Source organism: Ornithorhynchus anatinus, chromosome 16 (assembly GCF_004115215.2).
Source record: "Ornithorhynchus anatinus isolate Pmale09 chromosome 16, mOrnAna1.pri.v4, whole genome shotgun sequence".
Taxonomy (NCBI): domain Eukaryota; kingdom Metazoa; phylum Chordata; class Mammalia; order Monotremata; family Ornithorhynchidae; genus Ornithorhynchus; species Ornithorhynchus anatinus.
The window spans coordinates 45090007-45109347 of NC_041743.1; the positions used below are offsets into that span (position 1 = coordinate 45090007).

The following is a 19341-nucleotide window of genomic DNA, read 5'->3' on the forward strand; positions in this document are numbered from 1 at the left end:
AAAGAATAGGGAGAATAAAGGTTGGGGGAATGGGGGAATTGTCCATTCCAAGCGCTTCGTACAGTGTTGTACCTATAGTAAGCGCTCAATAAATACTATTGAATGAATTGGGCAGGGGGTGGAGGAGGGAGAGCGTGGACTGGAGGAAGAGGGATGGGGAAGGGGGTGGAAGAGAGATTGGGCTGGAGGAGGGAGGGGAGAATAAGGCGGGTTGGAGGAGAAGAGGATGGGGAATTGGGTCAGGGGTGGAGATGAAGGGGGTGAGATATGTGGGAGAGGGCGGGTGGGGCCTGAAATCCTTCCCCTTCCACAGGCTACACCGTCACAGGCCACAACCTCCCCCTCAAGCAAATGGGCTCGACCAAGTCCTACGGTGAGCCAGCCTGAGAAAGTGCGCATGCGCCGGCCCCTCGCCCGCCCCCTCCCCCGGGGGGCGGGCGGGGCCTCGAGGCCGCCCAGGCGCATGCGTGGTGGGTGGCCCCATAGGGCGGGGTCGGCGCATGCGCAGAGCGGTTGGGTTGCCGTCGGGGCTCCCCTCCCTTGGCTTGGGGTCGGCGGCCTTGCCATCCCGGACCCCCCCGGATTCCCCCGGACCCCCGGACCTCCCCACCATGTCGTACGACTCCTTGGACCTGTACCGGGCCCCGGGGCCTCCGGCCCCTTCGGCCCCTCCGCTCCTGGACTTTAGCAGCATCATCCAGATCTGCAGCGGCAACGTCCAGCGGATCAGCCATGCCAGTGCGTGCGGGCCGGGGGCGGGGGGGGGGGGGGGCACCGGGGGGGGGAGGGGGCACCTCCCCAGGGATGGGGGGTGGTCGACCCCCTGCCCAACATCCCCGCCTCCCCCGGAGGGCAACCCCTGGAGTCCTGGGCCTCGCCGGGGGTGGGGAGTTAGGCCCAGCCGTCGGACCACCTGGCAGAGGTGGTGTGGCATCTTGCCCCCCTCCCCATCTTGACCCCTTGGGCAGCCGAGCCGACCCCCACCTGCCCCCCCCACCCCCTAAACAGCCCCTTTGGATCCGCAGTTGGGCAGGCTCCCGACCTCGAACCCCCTGGACGAGGACCGGCTGCAATCCCACGCAGTGACAGCCTGGCCTAAGCGAAGAGCCCGGGCCTGGCAGTCCGAGGTCCTGGGTTCTAATCCCGGCTTCGCCCCTGGTCTGCCGAGTGACCTTGGACAAGTCACTTCTGTGCGTCAGTTACCTATCTGCAAAGTGGGGATTCAGCGCCTTATCTTCCTCCTACGTAGACTCTGAGCCCATATGAGGCTTGATTATCTTGTATCTACCCCAGCGCTTAGTACAGTACTTGACATATCTGTTGTCGAGATTCCAAGTGCTTAGTACAGTCCTGCACACAGTAAGCGCTCAATAAATGTGATTGAATGAATATAGCACGTAAATACCGCAATTATTAGTATTGTACTTTCTGGGCATCCTCAATCACTGGCACCTAGCAACTATCTATCAAATATTGTTATATTGTCCTCTCCCAAGTGCTTAGTACAATGCTCTGCACACAAAAAGTGCTCAAATACCACTGATTTTGCATGTTTAATGGTGTCTAAAAAACACTTGAGAGAGAGCCATAGATCCCAAGCCACAATCCCTGCCTTCTAGGAGCTTACGGGCCAAACAGGGAGAATCAGTTGTATTTATTGTGCTTTTACTGTGTGCAGAGCACTGTGCTAAGCGCTTGGGAGAGAACACTATAGCAATATAACCGACACAAAATCATTTGCTGGTAGAAGTGGAGAAAAGAAAAATTGTATAAGTGTGTAGTTGGATAGGTGTGGTAGCTCTCAGGTTCTGCTTAGTACAGCGTACTGTACGCAGTGGTGCCTGACAAGTATTGTTACTATTATTATTAATATTATCATCATTATTAGTTCACCAGATTGGGTGAGGGGAATGAGTGAGTTAAGGCGTCCCAACCATCCAGTCCTGGACAGCTGTTGTCCCCAGGTAATATAAGGATTGTGCTCCTAGATGGTGGTCTTTTACCTCTAAGGACTTGGATAATCCTGGCTTCTGAAATGCTGAGTCTTTCCATTTTTCTGAGCCAGACCCAATTATGTGATACTTCCCAGGTCGCAGATGTCACACCCTGCCCACCAGCGCTCTGTCAGAGACTGAAGGGCATTCTCAATCCATCCCTTGATGTTATTTATTCAGAGCGTACTGTGTGCAGAGCACTATACTAAGCGCTTGGGAGGGGGCAATACAGTAGAGTTGGTAGATGTGATCTTTATCCCCGAGGGCTTACACGCTAGTGGGGAAGATAGGCAGTAAAATATATTATGAATTGGAGAAGCAACTGAGTGTAAGTTTATGTCCGTAAGAGCTCTGGGAGTGGGGGTGGGGTGAGTATTAAAAAGATGGGGGGGGTGAGCGCAGGTGCATAGATGATGCAGAAGGGAGGGAGAATAGTTGGGGAGAGAAGTTGGTCAGAGAAGGCTTTTGGGAGGAGACAGTTTTAGTAGGGCTTTGAAGATGGGCAGAATGGTGGTCTGTGGGATATGAAAGGGGAGGGATTTCAGGCACAGTAGAGGACTGTTGTTACCAGGCCTAAACCCAGTCTGGCTATTGACTCCTTGGGTGGACTTGGGTGATGTTTCCTCTCTTTGTACTCCAGTTTCCTATTCTTTGAAAACAAGAATGCACAGCCCCACAGAGGCCAATCGTAAAGAGGTCTGTGGGGCGAGGCCCGAGATAATGTGCTCACATAGTGCCGAAGTGGTGACGACACCACTGCTAAATAAACTCGGAAGCTATGCCTTTCTTGGGCCATCGGGGGTGGAGCGTGAAAACTTGGGGTTCCAAGCTCCAGGCCCCCCTTTTCTGGTCTTTGAGTTTGAGACTGAATCAGGTCAGAGGCCTTAGATAGCAACTTCTCCTTTATTTGCCTTGGGACCATAAATTTCATGACGGGATACAGCGAGGCATAGTGGAAAGAGCACGGGATTGGGAGTCGGAAGTCTCCCGGTGGTTGCTGGGTGACCTTGGGCAAGTCACTTAATTCTTTTGGGCCTCAGTTTCCTGATTTATAAAATAGATTAAATTCCAGTTCTCCCTTCCTCCTTAGACCTTGAGCTTCATGTGGGACAGGGACTGTCTCCGAGCTGATTGTATTGTATTTACCACCACCGCACTTAGCACAATAGCAAGTAGAAAGGACTTAACAGATACCTCCGTTATCATTCTTATTCATCGTCATCTTATATCTCCCCCAGTGGTAACACAGTGCGCTCCCTATGAAAAATACCACCATTCATTGGTGCCTTAGCAGCGGGAAGGCAAAAGGAGTCATTTCTTTTAGGTAACTTTGGTGGTTCGGTGTCTTTTAATTGGAGGTGCAAACAGGCTTTTCAGGGAAAGACACTGAGGTGAGGTGTTTGTGCTGATCATAATTCCCACCTGTATTCTCATTTGGCTTGAAAAGTGTCTGCAGACTCCCTCCCAGACTGGCTGCTTGTGTCAGAAGGCCTCCTTTTCCTCCTCCTCCTGCTAGGCTGGTGCCCGGCCCCTTTGTCAGCTGTTAGGTTTCCGATCAGATCCGATCAGTAGGAGGCTCAGGTCACAGGCGAAGTTGATGTCCCCCTAATTGCCTTCTGTCTGGAACATTTCCTAGTTGGATCCCTTCTATACCAACCGTCTGATCGACCGGGTTTTTTGACTCCTGAGGGCTTTGGCCAAGCCCGATAGGGGTGTGACACAAGGTTGAGGCTTTCTCTTTGACGAAATGAGGTGGACTGAAAATGGGGCAGAGTGATGAGACTTTGGCAGCCTTCTAGTGCCGCCGCTGCTGCATCCCACTCCTGGGACATTCCACGCTGAGTTTCCCGTGGCAGGGGATTGGAACAAATCGTGGCCTAATGGACGGAGCGTGAACCCGAGAGGCTGAGGATCTGGCTTCTAATCCTGGTTTTGCCAAATTTTTTTGTTTGTTTTGTTTATGGCACTTGCTAAGCGCTTACTGTGTGCCAGGCACTGTACTAAGTGTTGGAGTAGATGCAAGGTAATCGGGTTGGACACTATCCCTGTCCCACATGGGGCTCACAGTCTTAATCCCTATTTTACAGATGAGAGAACTGAGGCACAGTGAAGTGATTTGCCCAAGGTCACACAGCAGACAAGTGGTGGAGCCGGCATGAGAACCCAGGTCTTCTGATGCCCAGGCCCACGATTTATCCACTAGACCACTCTCCTTCCCAGTTACCTCCTGTGTGATCTGGGAGCAAGTTACTCAATTTCTCTAGACCTCAGTTTCCTCACCTGTAAAATGGGGATGCAACATCTGTCCTCCCTGCTAGTTAGACTGTGAACCCCATGTGGGACAGGTAATGTGTTCAACCTTACTATTTTGTACCTACTTAATCTGTTGACGTAGAGTATGTGCTTAGCAAATGCCACAACTATTATTGTTGTTTAATAATTCTGAGCCATCCACAATCCGATGGTAGTCCCAATAGCAAACGACAGCCCCTTATGAATCAATCAGTTGTCTTTATTGAGAGCTTTTTGCGCACTGTACTAAATGCCTGCATGAGTACAGTCTGAAAGAGTTGATAGACGCATTCCCTGCCCACAATGTACTTGCAATATAGAGAACTGTAAGAACTGAAGAGAACGGTATGAACAGAACGTTTCTAAAGAGGGGAGATCAGGAATGTACAGTGTCTCTTCTGGCTGCATTCAGGGACTGAGCCAAGGTTTGCTGGCCAACCCTGCTCCCCCAGAATGAAGCTCATTATCTGGCCAAATGGAGTAAAGGCACACATTCTCAGCGGGGAATTTCCTGAGACTCGTTAATCAGTCCATCTCTGCCAGTGGTATTTGAGCGCGCCTTCTGTTTGCAGAGAGGACTGTACCTCGTGCCTGAGACAGTTCAGCAGTTAGTAAGCCTAATATTTGCTCTCAAGAAGTTAACAATCTGGTGGGGAAGACAGACCCTAAAATAAATTAAAGGTAGGAAGGAGCCATAGAGGCTATATATGTGTAGACATAACTGTAATGGGAGAAATGGGGTTAGTGTCATTGATTCATTGATTGATTAGTAAGCAACCAAATGCTTAGGTGAGGTGGAAGTGTTGAAGTGGCAGTTGGGGAGAATATGGGGAGGTAGGAGATTAATTTGGGAAGGCCTCTTGGAGGAGGTGTGATTTCAGAAGTGATTTGACAGTGGTTAGAGCAGTGGTTTGCTGGTGGTGAAGGGGGAGTTTCAGCCAAAGGGGAGGACACGAGCAAGAGGCTAACAGCTGGAGAACTGAGGATGAGTCACAGAGAGGAATGAAGAGTGTGAGCTGGGGTGTAGTGGAAGAGGAGCCAGCGAGAGCTGATGGAGTACCGTAAAGCCAATGGTGAAGAGTTTGTACTTTTTTTCTTCTGGTATTTAAGGGCTTGGTACATGGCAGGCTGGGGGAAGATATAAGCTAATCAGGTTGGACACGGTCCATGTCCCTCATGGGGCTCACTGTCTTAATCCCCATCATACAGATGAGGGAACTGAGGCAGAGAGAAGCAAAATGACTTGCCCAAGGTTACGCAGCAGGCAAGTGGCAGAGCTGGGATTAGAAGCCGGGTGCTTGATGTGGAGAGGAATGGGTAATCATTGGAGGATTTTTGGGAGGACAGAGACCCGCACAGAACATTGGTTGCATATGGGTGGGGAGCGGTCAGGAAGCGCGGCGTAGGGTTAGTGAGGGGTTGCGGGTGGCACCCTTGGCATTTGGGGCGCAAAGGGACGTGAGCCTGCCAGCCTCCAGAGCAATTTCCAAGTGAGCATCAGTGGTCCAGGTGTTAAAACACTCTGCTGGCCAGAGGGGTGGGGGGGTGGGCCCAGAAGGGACCCCATTACTCCAACAGGGAGGGCGACTGGACTGTCATTCCGGTTGGGATGGTCTGCCCTGACCCTAGTCCTGGCTGTTTCTGCTCAGTGAGCTTCTCTCTTGGGGGCAGGGTGGAGCGGGCATCCTTGGGGAAGGACAAGTGGCCCCCCTCCCCTCGATGCCTTTGCCACAGTGCACTCCATTTTTTTTCCAGCTGCACAGATAAAGAACCTGATGAGCCAATTAGGAACCAAGCAGGACTCGAGCAAACTGCAAGAAAATTTGTGAGTGTGTCATCCCCAACCCCCGTCTTCGCCATCTCCCCCACCCCCAGCTGTTTTCCCTCCCACCTCCACCCCATCTACTGCTCTTCCCCACCTTACCCAACCCCACAGACATGGGCTTTGGCCAAAACCCTGGACTGTGCCCACTGATTGTCCAGTTGAATCCTGTGGCAAGCGGGGATGCTGGCCCAAGTTGGATGGTGGGGCAGGACTCCTGGAAGTCACCAGATTGACTGCAGAATTTAACTGACAGCTGGCATGGGGGACAGCACAACCTAGTGAGAAGAGTACAGAGCTGGGAGCCCGTAGTCCTGGATTCTACTAATTTATTCATTCATTCAGTGGTATTTATTGAACGTTTACTGTGTGCAGAGCACTGTACTAAGTGCTTGGAAGAGTACAGTATAGCAATAAACAGGCACATTCCCTGCCCACAAAAAGTTTATAGTCTAAAGGGTGTGGCTAATAGGATTTATTAAGTGCTTATTCCTTGCAAGCACTGTACAAAACCCTCCTCCCGGCCCTCTAGTCAGAAGGAGGAGCACGTGGGAGAGCAGAACCTGTGTGCTCCTGCCTGAGGCTTTTCAGAGAGACTGAGGAAGAGAGGGAATCAATCAACCAGTGGTATTTATTGAACAGTTACTGTGTGCAAAGCACTGTATTAAGCACTTGGGAGAGTATAGTGCAGCAGAGTTGGTAGGGAAAGGGGGATGTGGACATAAATATAAATAAATTATGGCTGTTTATAAGTGCTCTAGACGGTAAGCTCGTTGCGGGCAGTGAATGTGTCTGCTTATTATGTTGTACTCTCCCAAGCGTACAGTTCTCTGCAGACAGTAAGTGCTCAATAAATACCAATGAATAAATGAATTAGTGAATGAAATGCTGGGGAGCTGAAGGTGGGGTGAAGATGAAGTGTTTAAGGGTTACAGATCCGAGTCCGCCATCTCCTTAATCCCCCTGCCTCCTCAGGCCCTGCCCCGGCCCCACTTCCCTTTCCCCCTCCCTGCCCCCCAGTGCATCCCTTGCCAATTATGAAACAGCTCGGGCTCACCTGGGCTAGGGAAAAAATGGAGGGGAGAGAGGGGTTGTCTGCCACCCGATGGCACAGTGCTGTTGCTGAGACAGGGCGCGGACCTGGTGCCAGGCAAGAGGCGGGGAATGGGTGGGGGCTCGGGGAGCGGCTGAACCACTGAGGAGTTAGTTCATCTGTGGAGGCCCCCCACCTGCCCCTTGGCCCGATCAGGCCCACTCAGCCAGGCGGCTTCAGCCAGAGCTGCAAGTGGCTGCTGGGGTTTTTTTAGGCTGAAACGGCTTGGGTCGGTCAGGGTGGATGGAGATGGTGAAGCCCAAGAGGCTGCTTGGCATCCCCTGATCTGGACGCCTGAGTGCCCTCTCTTAGGACTCGCTTCCTGCCTGCAGTGGTCAACTGAGCCACTGCCCAGGGCCCCTGGGCGGTGGGGTCCCTGGCCATTTTTCATGGGCGGCCATGGGTGTCGCAATACCTACCGCCAGCCGGAAGAGTGAGCATGATGGCTCCAGGAAGTCCAGACGGACCCTCCACCTCCTCCCCTCAGGCAGCAGCTTCAGCATTCTGCGAACCAGTTGGCCAAGGAAACCAATGAGTATCTCAAGGAACTGGGATCACTGCCGCTCCCGCTGTCCACTTCGGAACAGGTGTGTCTCCGCCAGCGTGAGGACGGTGAGGGTCGCCCAGAGGGTTCCCGCCCAGGGCAGTGTGGGTTTTCCCGGCCTCCAGGCTAAGGGCCAACCTCCCCATCGGTTCCCCTGAGCGGCCAGGATGGTATCGTTCATACGGGTGTCCAGAGGCCCCGCCTCTCAGGGTGAACCTGCGCCTGACCACCGGACCTGCTGACCGGCTTCATCCCCCTCACAGCGCCAGCAGAAGCTGCAGAAGGAGCGTTTGATGAATGACTTCTCGGCCGCCCTGAACAACTTCCAGGCGCTGCAGAGGAAGGTGTCGGAAAAGGAGAAGGAGACTGTGGCCCGAGCCAGGGCTGGCTCCCGCCTCTCGGTAGGTCCGCTTCTTGGGAAGAAATCGTTGGGGCAGATGGTGGCCAGGCTGTGTCGGAAGAGGTCGGGTGAGGCGTTCTCCAGGGGACTGCTACTTGGGTTGGGGAAAAAGAGAAGGGTCTCCCCGGGCACCACTGGCTTGGGCAAGTGGGTGAAAGTGGTTCCAAAGCTATTGGGGACAATTCTTTTTCCCAGTGTGCACCCCCCGCAATTTTCCATCCCTTCTTCTCCAGCTGCTAGATTCTGAGACAGGACCTTAAGAGGTCACCCTGTCCATTCCTCCTGCTTCTATGCAGGTGGATACCTAAGCCACCCCGATCTGAAGGGAAAAGACTATAGATGTTAGACTATAAATTCCTCGAGAGCGGGGACTGTATCATTCTTCTCTCTTGGATTTGCCAAACGCTCAGTACAGTGTGGGACACCCAAGAGTTGCTCAGTGGGTGACCTTTAATTGATTGGTTTTGAACTTGCCCCAATAGCGGTCCTGCCATATGGGGGATCAGGCCCTCCCCTACCTCTGTTAATGGTGATGGGCCTGGTTCAGTGCTTACTATGGGCTAAGCACTGGGATGGACACAAGACCAGCAGGTTGGACACACTTAAGGGAAAGCAGGGGCTGTGGGTTCTTCCAAATGCCCAGTGTAGCGCTGTGCACGCAGGAAGTGGCTGGCCTGAGTGACATGTCTGTCTTGTAGGCGGAGGAGAGGCACAGAGAGGAGCAGCTGGTCTCATTCGACAGGTAAAGAGATTGAGCATCCTGGTAGAACGGGCCTGGTTCCGCCCTGTCCGGCACCTTTGTTCTCCAGGAGCGGGCACTTCTGTAGCATTCCAGCTGGGCCCACTGTGGACTCTGGGGGTCGGGAGGGGTGGAATTCCTGAAACTGGCCATCGATGTGTCTGCCAATCAAGGAGAGCCCATCTGGGGGAGGTGAGGAACCTGAGAAGCAGGGAGTCCGGGAGGACGACCCTCACCTGCCCCCACAACTCGCTCAGGACCATGGATGGGACCGGCCACCTTGCCTGGCTCTGGTCCCCTCACCCTGAGAATGGGGAAGCGCCAAGGTCAGGGGCGCCTAGGGGTGACAGAAAAGTGAAAGGCAAAAGTGTCTTGGGGGACGCTTGGGAGTTCAGCAGGCTGGGTGGCTCCAAACTGGCAAGATCGCTTCATGCTTGCCCGCCCACCGTCTCCCTGAGGCCCCAGAAGGGGTGGACTGGGTTTATTCTTAATCTGTGCAGGAGGGTTTGCCTTTCTCTTTAGGGAAAAGACAGATTTCATCCTGAGCCCAACTTCCTCAAAGATATCAATCTTCATATCAATAGTCTGGCTGGGGAGATGGGTAGGGGAAAGGGTGGGAATGGGAGGGAGCAGAAAGACATCCCTCCAGCCCTGGGTTGAGCCTGGTGGTTTAGAGCCCCGCCCCCTCTCTTTTGTCGGAGCCCCCTTGGAGAACTTGAGGTGCTCCTGCCTCACTTTGCAATCCCTAGAGAGGTTCCTCCTAAGGAGAGAGTGGGTATCCCTTGCCCAAGGTGCCCCTTTTTGGGGAGATGCCCTTTAGAGACACCCCTGAGTTGAGCCCCCAATTGGAGACACCCCTTGGGAGAACCAGTCTCAAGGCCCACTCCCTCGCTTTTCCTGCAGCAATGAAGACTGGAATCAGATGCAGTCCCAGGAAGAGGACATGGCCATCACGGAGCAGGACCTGGAGCTGATTAAAGAGAGGGAAACGGCCATCAAGCAGCTGGAGGTGATGCTTCCGTTCCTTCCCTCCATAGGGAGGAGGGCGGTCCGTGCAGGTGGACGCTTGGTGTTCTTCCAGGCGGCAGCACCACCCTTGGGTCACGGGGTCATCCTCTTCTGGGCCAGATTGCCATTCTGCGAGAGTAGCATGAGGTTCATGGTGACCGGTGAGTGAGCCTGTTTCAGAGAGCCAAGGCCCCCACTGCCCAGGCTCAGCTTCCAGGCCCGTGGCCTGGCTCGACCTGTCTCCTCTCTTGCCCCAGCAGATACTGTTTCATGTGAGGACGAGGGCGGCCCGGTCACGTAACTTCTGTGTTATTTTTTTTAGGCGGACATCTTGGATGTCAATCAGATCTTTAAAGACTTGGCCATGATGATTCACGACCAGGGAGACATGATCGGTGAGAGTTGCTGGTGCGGCCACAGGGAGGAAGGGAGGCTGGCTCTGTCGCTGTTGCAGAGCAGAACGATGGATACCCCGTCCATGTTGTGGGACTGACATCCAAATGAATTCCCAATGGCTTTAACATGCCCAAAAGTTGGAATCCTGGGTGTCTTGATGGGGTGAAGCTGCCTTTGTCTCCAGCAGCCAGGCTGTTTGCAGGCCGGACTCTTGGCTCCAGGCCAGACCCCGTCTGCTGAGCCCCGGGGCTAGTGAAATGACTGCCACAACCTCAGAAGTGGCCAGAGTCATTGGGCTGAGATGCGCCTTGCAGGAGGACCTGCCGGAGAAGAAGGAGAAAGGAAGGAAAAGGGCCCCGATTCAGAGGAAGGGGAGCTATGTCACAGGGTGTCGGAAAGACAATCCTGGCTTGGTGGAGCTGGGAACGTGGACTTGGGAGGAGGCGGAAGAGCTGGATTATATCCTTCAAGTTGACCACCTTTGTAGAGAGGCTAGGGTTTGGCCTAGGGAAGGGTGGGAGCAGAAAGAGAAATGGAGAGAGCCTGGGATGAATGTCCACTTCTCTCTGCTCCCCATCCTGTGGCTCAGGCCCCCCAGCTCAAAACCCCAATGGCTGGAGACTGAGTTTTGCAGCTGATGTCCAGAGCTGTACCTTGCTGGGTTTCCCTGGGGTGCACCAGGCCCTAAAGGAGCAGGGAGAGAGAGAGACATCTCTATGTACACTGGGGAGATGAGCAGCAGGGCCATTGGAAGCAGGGGAGCGGTGATGGGCGAGCAGCTGAGCTGAAGGGATGCAGGGGAGTGACCAGTGGGGAAGGGAAGGACAGACAGCAGAAATGTCCGCGGGCCTCCAGCTGCTCTGACCTGCCCTTCGTTCCACAGACAGCATAGAAGCGAGTGTGGAGAGCTCAGAGGTGCACGTGGAAAGAGCCAGCGACCAGCTTCAGCGGGCTGCCCACTACCAGGTGAGTGTGGGCTGAGAGGGCCGGCCTGTTCTGGTCACAGATAGCCCAACAGCAGCTGGGCTCATCCCTGGCCGGGATCCCCTCCATCCTGCCGGACGCAGAGGACAAACAGAATGGCTGGAGTGGTAGCTCAGGATCTTGGAGCTGGGTAGGAGTAGGGGCGAGGGTTGGTAAACTCCTAGAGGGCAGGGTCTGGGGCTTCTAATTTGTATGAGACCCACCCACGGAGTTGTTGGCATGATGTTATTGAACACCTGCTCTGCACTGAGCTCTGAATTTTGGTACTGGATGAGTACCAAATAAGCAAATTCAGACACCATCCCTGTCCCACCCTGGGCTCCCAATCTAAGTCAAGGGCAGTGGGGAAAAGTGACAGACACTTGGGAAAGGGGAGTGGAGAAAAAGTCCAGACACAGCACATTTACAGCATATGAATCATTAGTGGAGTAGGAAGGCACGAAGACCTTAGGACACAGTAGGTACTAAGTAAATCTGTCATTGACTGGTTAATGGATGGATAGACAAGGAGCTTACAGTGGTAGTGAGTTGGGCCCTGAGCGTAAAGCATGAACCAGGAGGACCTCAAGAGGATCTCACGGTGGGGCTGTCGTAGCCTTGAACCTTCCAATCAGGCAACATAATGCTCAAAAGCACAAGAAACAGAGCTCAGCAGGAAGGGGTAGGTTGATGGGGGGAAGGACTCCACGGTGTGTCTCTCACCGATGATCCCAAACCAGGTCGTCCACCCCTCCAAGACTGTGAACTCATTGTGGGCAGGGAGTGTTTCACCCCAAGAGAGTATGGGATTGGGTCTGGGGCTAAAGGAGCCAGTTGGCGGTTCGACCCTGACCACCGAACGGGCTTCAGGGAGACATGGGGCAGGTCCTAGAGGGCAAGCAGAAGAATGAGGTAGAGCTGTGGATGCCAGTCTTCCTAGCCGGGATGGCAAGAGTTCTTGGCTTTCAGGCAAGTCACATCTGGAAACAGAAGGCTCCAACACCGAAGATGTTCAAAAAAAGCAGTTGTTAAAAACTGGACCACTATCTTCTCCTGGGTGAATTGGCTGTTGCCTTTTTTTTAAGTATTTGTTAAGCACTTACAGTGTGCCAGGCACTGTCCTAAGTGCTGGGATAGATAAAACATAATCTTGAGTTAGATACAGCTGCTGTTCCACATAGGGCTCACAGTCATAATCCCCATTTTACAGATGAGATGACTGAGGTACAGAGAAGTTAATAATAATGTTGGTATTTGTTAAGCGCGTACTATGTGCAGAGCACTGTTCTAAGCGCTGGGGTAGACACAGGGGAATCAGGTTGTCCCACGTGGGGCTCACAGTCTTCATCCCCATTTTCCAGATGAGGGAACTGAGGCACAGAGAAGTGAAGTGACTTGCCCACAGTCACACAGCTGACAAGTGGCAGAGCTGGGATTCGAACTCATGACCTCTGACTCCAAAGCCTGTGCTCTTTCCACTGAGCCACGCTGTGACTTGCCCAGGGCCACCCAGAGACCAGTGGTACAGCCGAGATCAGGACCCATGTCCTCTGACTCCCAGGCCTGTGCTCTGTCCGCTAAACCAAGCAGCTTCCAGTTGGCCAAGGGCTGGATGAGCCCTCTAGCTCTCTTGGGGCCCTTCCAGCTCTCCCGCTGCAGATTTCAGCAGATTTCCTGTATTTGCAGTCAGGCTACCCTCTGCCCTTAACAATTCCTTGCACATGAAGAGGAGTGGGTAGTCTCCGTGGGCAGCCTCCCTATGCTGTGTCTTTTCTTAGCTACTCGGGGGGATGTGGGGTGACCCCAGTCCCTAACAATTCCTTGGTCATGAAGAGCAATAGGTAGGTACGTGGGCAGCCTTCCTATACTGTGTCTTTAGCTCCTAGGGAGATGTGAGGTGATCCCCTTCCCTGAGGGCTGGAGGGCTCAAAGCTAACAGTTCTGCTTCAGTTATAGCTGGTGAGTCCCATCGGCCCCTTGTCCACACTCCTCCTCTCCCGATAACTGCTTCCCCCGCCACCCCCAAGCTGCTCAGTAAGGTTCTGTTCGAGCAGCTGGCTTTGTGTTTTCATTCCCAGATTTTTGAAAAAGCCAGAGAGTGACCATCGTGGCATGATTCTCAGAGAAGGGACGTGAGGAAGGAGCGACCTAGTTTTCAGATTAATGTGATTTCAGTGGCACCTCTGTCTGAATCTCATTATCTTCATTATTAGCATTAATATTCCTAACCTTGGTTTGGCACCTCAGTGGGCCAGAGCTCATGCTTAAGCCCTGGGGTCCTTACAAGAATCTGTCAGACATAGTCCCTGGCCAGTCGGGGGCTCACAGTCTAAAGTGGGCAGGGGGGGCCCCCAACCAGCTCTTGGGGGAGCCGGGGCTGGCTCCGGTCCAGGTGCCTAAGGATCAGTGTGGAGGGAGCTGACCCTCGTGGATCCAGTGGGGGCCCGGCTGAGGACCCCGGAGTCCTGAACCTTCCAGGGCCTGGGCAGTCCTCTGCCATCGTCCATCCAGACTAGGGGAGAGGCCCAGAACCAAGTCCCCTCAGGCGGCGAGGGAGAGGGGGAAGAAGGAGAGGGGTGGAATAAGAGTTTGGTCTCACTGGTGACTCCGATCTTCTCTCCGTTAGAAAAAATCCCGTAAGAAGATCTGTATCTTGGTGTTCATCCTGGTGGTGGCCTCTGTCATCCTGGGAGTGATTATCTGGCTGGAGTCAAAGTAAAACTGTTCCTCGAGGGTCAGCGGTTTTCCCCAGCCGCGGAGCGGTCTTCCCCGGGCCGGGGCCCGGGGAGGCTCCAGGCGGGCCAGACCCAACCAGGGCAGCGCCCGGTATCCGCCGTCGCCATTGAGTTAGTAACCAGCCCGCCGGCCACTGGCCCTCGCCACGTGTGAACCACAAGGACCGTAGCCGCCTGTCTCTGTACCAGTTTTATTGGTTTCCTGAATTAAGAATGAACTTCCTTGGGTTTTGCTTCCCCTTGTATTCCGATTACTCCCCGTCCCCCCGGCGTGTGTGCAGAAGGGTGAGTCTCCTTGAACTCCTCTCCTGCCGTTTGTGTTTTGATCAGTGACACACTCCCCCCTTGTACTACTGTCGTTTTACGGGTATCCCAGATCCCTCCCTTCGCCCAGAGATTGGGAGAGAACTTATTTCCAGGTTCTAGCAGAGCCTGTGAAGCCGGCCATCTCTGCCCCCACCATTTTGCGTGGGGTCTCTCCAGCGGGCCCTTGGGGCCTAGGGTGGGAGACTTTAGCCCAGAGAGCGCCACGATGCCTGAGGGCTGGAGCGGGCTTGGGGCCGGGATGTCGGAGTTCGGCTCTCTGATGGGCACGCGGTTACAAGATCGAGATCATAGCCCGTCTCCGCCTCTCCCCCGACTGGTCGGCCCTTGACATCCCTTAACCCATCCACCTCCCCGCCCCGAGGATTTAGTTCAGACAACAGCACCCTCGGTTTTCCCACAAGGGTAAAGTGACTGGCAGAACCGGGATGGAGCCCGCTGCTCCTCTCCCCGGCCCACGGAGACTGGGACGATGATGAATCCCATTGGCGCCAGGTTGAGCGGCAGCGCTGTGGCCGAAGCCTGGAGTTGCCTTGAGGCTTTCCTGGAGAGAGGTGGGTTTGCTGGCAAACTCTCCAGAAGCGTGCGCTGGGAAGCTGGAGGCAGATTGGAGAGCACATCCATCCTGTAAATAGTGCTGGGCCGAGCAGCCGCTCGTACTAGCACTTAGCCTCATTTCTGAGCAGGAGGGCAGAGGAGTCTGGGTACACTGGGGGGAAATGTTGGGTGAGGGCGAGGGGGGAGGGCTCTCCTTGTGTAATGTAACTACCGACGTCTGTGTCGTGTCTCTGGCCAGGGGAGATTGGAGAGAACAAACCCCTTCACCGTCTCTGGTCACCTGAGCTGAGGCGACAAAGTCCCATCCGCCCACTGATGAGCTTCGGGGTTGTGGTTCACCCCAACTTATTTATATTTTCCCTCAGTAATATTATTAACTGCTTCCAGAACTAACTGTGAATATTAGGAAAACCTGTTTCCAGAACCGCACAGATTTCTTTGCACTACGGCCCCCGTCATTCCATCCGGTGAATATCAATAAACATTTTTAAAAGCTTTCAAAGTCATTCTCTGTCGGTTGGTAGCCTGGGGGTCAGCTTGACGGGAGCTTCATTTCCCCGGGGACCCTTGTCTTCCCTCTCCCTTTCACTTGAAGAGCACAAAGGAAACAGCCAAGTTTTTGTGGTCTCGAGTAATAATAATTATTATTTATCATTTACTGAATGCCTCGGCAGCAGAATGGACACAGTCCCTGGCCCACTTGGGGCTCACAGTATGGCAGCCCACATGGCTTTCAGCTGTGAGCCCCCTTCCCCCTGCTTTTTAAATGGTATTTGTTAAGCACTATGTCAAGCACTGTTAGAAGGCACTGAGGTAGATACAAGTCTATCAGGCCGGACATCGTCCCTGTCCCACGTGAGGCTCAGAGTAGGAGGGAGGGGATCGAATCCCCATTTTACAGTTGAGGAAACAGCCTCAGAGAAGTTAAGTGACTTGCCCGAGGTCACACAGCAGGCAAGCAGCAGAGTGGGGAATTAGAACCCACGTCTTCTGACCACGAGGCCCAAGATCTTTACACTAGTCCATGCCGTTTACTCTTCCGAAATATAAGTCACACAGCAAGCCCTATTGGCATCTGCTTGATGGAAATCTGAAAGCCCCAGTAAGGGGGCAAGGGGGGCTGTAAGCTGGCTCACTGGTGGGAGGACATGGAGTCGGGAAGGCAGTGCAGAAATATAAAGCACTTTGCAAGCCTCAATTAAACTCCATGACACTTCCCCTTCAACTGTGAGGTCAGAAACAGACGAAACAGGTCTCTGGACCAGCGGTGCCAAGCTGAGAGAAGGGTTCGGGCAAACCCACCTTCTAAGTCCTGCGTGGCAACAAGTGGCTGCTTCCTCCGTTCACCTTTGGGATGCTTGTGGGGCATGGGTCCACACAAGCATAGCTTTGCTATGGGTTAAAGAACTGTTTAGTTATTGATCCATCGATCATTGTTATGGCCCCAACCCCACAATTTGCCTAGGTATCTTTGGAATCTCTATTTCCCCCTGGGGGGAGAGACTGTTCCCTGTTCCATCCCTTTCTGAACCTGATTCTTCCTCCAAAAGATGAACTGAAGCCCCTTTTTCTACAAAATTTGACTACCTATAACAAGCTTATAAGAAAATATTTACATTCATTAAAATTCTGAGTTACAATTTTATGCCCAACTTTTTTCCTCCAAGATCATTGCCTTTTTCATGATAATAATGTTGGTATTTGTTAAGCGCTTACTATAATAATAATAATGTTGGTATTTGTTAAGCGCTTACTATGTGCCGAGCACTGTTCTAAGCGCTGGGATGGACACGGGAATCAGGATGTTCCACGTGGGGCTCACAGTCTTAGTCCCCATTTTACAGATGAGGTAACTGAGGCACCGAGAAGTTAAGTGACTTGCCCACGGTCACACAGCTGACAGGTGGCAGAGCTGGGATTCGAACTCATGACCTCTGCCTCCAAAGCCCATGCTCTTTCCACTGAGCCACGCTGCTTACTATGTGCAGAGCACTGTTCTAAGTGCTGGGGTAAACACAGGGGAATCAGGTTGTCCCATGTGGGGCTCACAGTCTTAATCCCCATTTTACAGATGAGGGAACTGAGGCACAGAGAAGTTGTGACCATTATTTCATGTCTACTTTCATACTTTCCCCAGAAAAACCCATTCATTTTGGCTTCCCCAAGACAGATACATACCCATTACAAGTATTAACGAATTGAAGAAGTTTAGGTTAGCACCAATTTAATCTGGAGAGCATAACACTAACACCCCTACCAAAAAGAGAAAAAAAAAATTAGGCAAGGGTTGGAAGCTTCTACCCAGTTTAGCCCAGTTAAGTTTAGTAAGAGAGTCAATGAATAGCTTGCCTCGTTTTGTTTTTTTTTTTAATTTCCCTTTGTTCGGTGAGTCGTCCGGAGCTAAAGGTAAAAAAGCAAAAAGGTAAAAAGCTAAATCTAAAAGTCGATCTAAAAGTCGATCCGTTTTCGTAGGCCCTGAGCCCTGCAGCTTCGCGTTACCGGGGGAATTAGCGGTGCGGGAGGGTTAATGACGTCACCAATGATGCCGGTACCCAAACAAAGAGGTTTAGCCGTGGTAAAGGGTGCAAGGTGAGTGTAATAGCTGGATACCAACGAGACTGTTTACATCAGCTCCACGGAAGGCAGAGGAATATGGCCAAGGTGAAAAAGGTGACTTTGGTAAGGAAAGAATATATTTTCGACATTCTCCTCTCGGGAAAAAGAGTCCCACCTGGATTACATACATGATTTAAACGCATAGGTTTTCTAGGAAAACCTGGAAAAGAAGGGGGTTTCAGAAGCAACTGCTAAAGACCTTTCATTCAGACCCCGGTTCACTGGGGACTTCTTTCGACCTGGGCTTGATCCAGGTGTCACTGGCACTATAACCAGTTCCTCACAGGTCACCGGGTAATCTAGGTGGTAAGGATGACCTGGGGCTCTGAACTGGGCGCCCTCTTTCTGTTCATTCATTCATTCAATAGTATTTATTGAGCGCTTACTATGTGCAGAGCACTGTACTAAGCGCTTGGGATGAACAGGTCGGCAACAGATAGAGACAGTCCCTGCCGTTTGACGGGCTTACAGTCTAATTGGGGGGGTCCAGCGGCTTGGTGGCCTGTATGGGACCCGTCGGCTCCACGTTGTCAGAGAGAGGGCCAAGGGAACCCAGGCTTGCGTGGCTCCCGGACGGGGACTCCGCGACAGCTCCTACCCCCTGCCCTCCTTCCCCCAGAACTGCCCCGATTTGATTCCAGGGGTGCCGCCACCCCGGAAATTTGAACACAGGTTGCAAACGTGTTGGGGCCCCTTGAAGGCGAAACCCTAAATTTTGAAATTGATGTGTCCAACCCAATTATCTTGCATCTACCCCAGGGCTTAGTACAGTGCCTGGCACATAGTGAGCGCTTAACAAATAGCCTCACTGAAGGCACATCTCCAAGGGACCTTCCCAGACTAAGCCCCATTTTTCCTCATCTCCCACTCCCTTCTGCATCCCCCTGACTTGCTCCCTTTGCTCTTCCCCCTTATCCCAGCACCTCAGCACTTATGTATAGATCTGAAAATTTTATTTGTATTGATGTCTGTCTCTCCCCTTTAGACTGTGAGCTTGTTGTGGGCAGGGATTGTCACTCTATTGTTGGATTGTACTTTCCCAAGCATTTAATACAGTGCTCTCCACACAGGAAGCACTTAATAAATACGATCGAATGAAATACCATAAAAAAAATAAAAGAAAAGCTGGAGGCTTAGTCCCTGGGGTCCAGAAAGTCTAGTCAAGGGGAAGAAGGGGTGGGAATCAGCCCCCAAATGTTGAGGGAAAAAAGACAGGCAAAGAAGCGGGGGTGGCTGACAGAGGAATGACTGAGAAACTTGTATCTATCCCAGCGTACAACCTGATCACCTTATAATAATAATAATAACGATGACATTTATTAAGCGCTTACTATGTGCAAAGCACTGTTCTAAGCGCTGGGGAGGATACAAGGTGATCAGGTTGTCCCACATGGGGCTCACAGTCTTAATCCCCATTTTACAGATGGGGTAACTGAGGCTCAAAGAAGTGAAGTGGCTTGCCCAAAGTCACACAGCTGACAAGTGACTGAGCCGGGACCCATGGAGTCATGACCTCTGACTCCCAAGCCCGGCCTCTCTCCACTGAGCCCCGCTGCTTCTCTGCCCAGCGCTTAGGACAGTGCTTTGCACAAAGTAAGCGCTTGACAAATACCATCATTATTTGTGAGTCCGTTCTTGGGGAGGGACTGTCTCTATCCGTTGCCAAATTGTGCATTCCAAGCGCTTAGTACAGTGCTCCGCATGTAGGAAGCGCTCAATACATTTGACTGACTGAATTGTTATTATTTCAGTCGGGCTGGGGGACTGAGGGCAGGGAACGTGTCTGTTACTGTTAATAATAATAATACTGTTGGTATTTGTACAGTGCTTACTATGTGCAGAACATTGTTCTAAGCG

General features: G+C 52.6%; 1 protein-coding gene across 1 annotated transcript; it reads left to right on the forward strand.

The window, feature by feature from the left end:
• Positions 1–493: 493 nt before the first annotated feature.
• Positions 494–15372, forward strand: STX12 (syntaxin 12). The gene is made up of 9 exons (XM_029081044.2): positions 494–738; positions 6042–6111; positions 7689–7788; positions 8009–8146; positions 8844–8887; positions 9788–9893; positions 10215–10287; positions 11172–11254; positions 13878–15372. Exons 1-9 carry the CDS (start codon positions 501–503, stop codon positions 13968–13970), a joined length of 945 nt encoding a protein of 314 aa, XP_028936877.1. The 5' UTR covers positions 494–500; the 3' UTR covers positions 13971–15372.
• The last annotated feature ends 3969 nt before the right edge of the window (positions 15373–19341 follow it).

Coding starts and splice junctions, on each gene's coding strand:
- STX12 (XM_029081044.2), top strand. CDS start 501: ATGCGCAGAGCGGTTGGGTTGCCGTCGGGGCTCCCCTCCCTTGGCTTG. Junction 7,789..8,008: donor CGCTGTCCACTTCGGAACAG/GTGTGTCTCCGC, acceptor TCCCCCTCACAG/CGCCAGCAGAAGCTGCAGAA. Junction 8,888..9,787: donor CAGCTGGTCTCATTCGACAG/GTAAAGAGATTG, acceptor CTTTTCCTGCAG/CAATGAAGACTGGAATCAGA.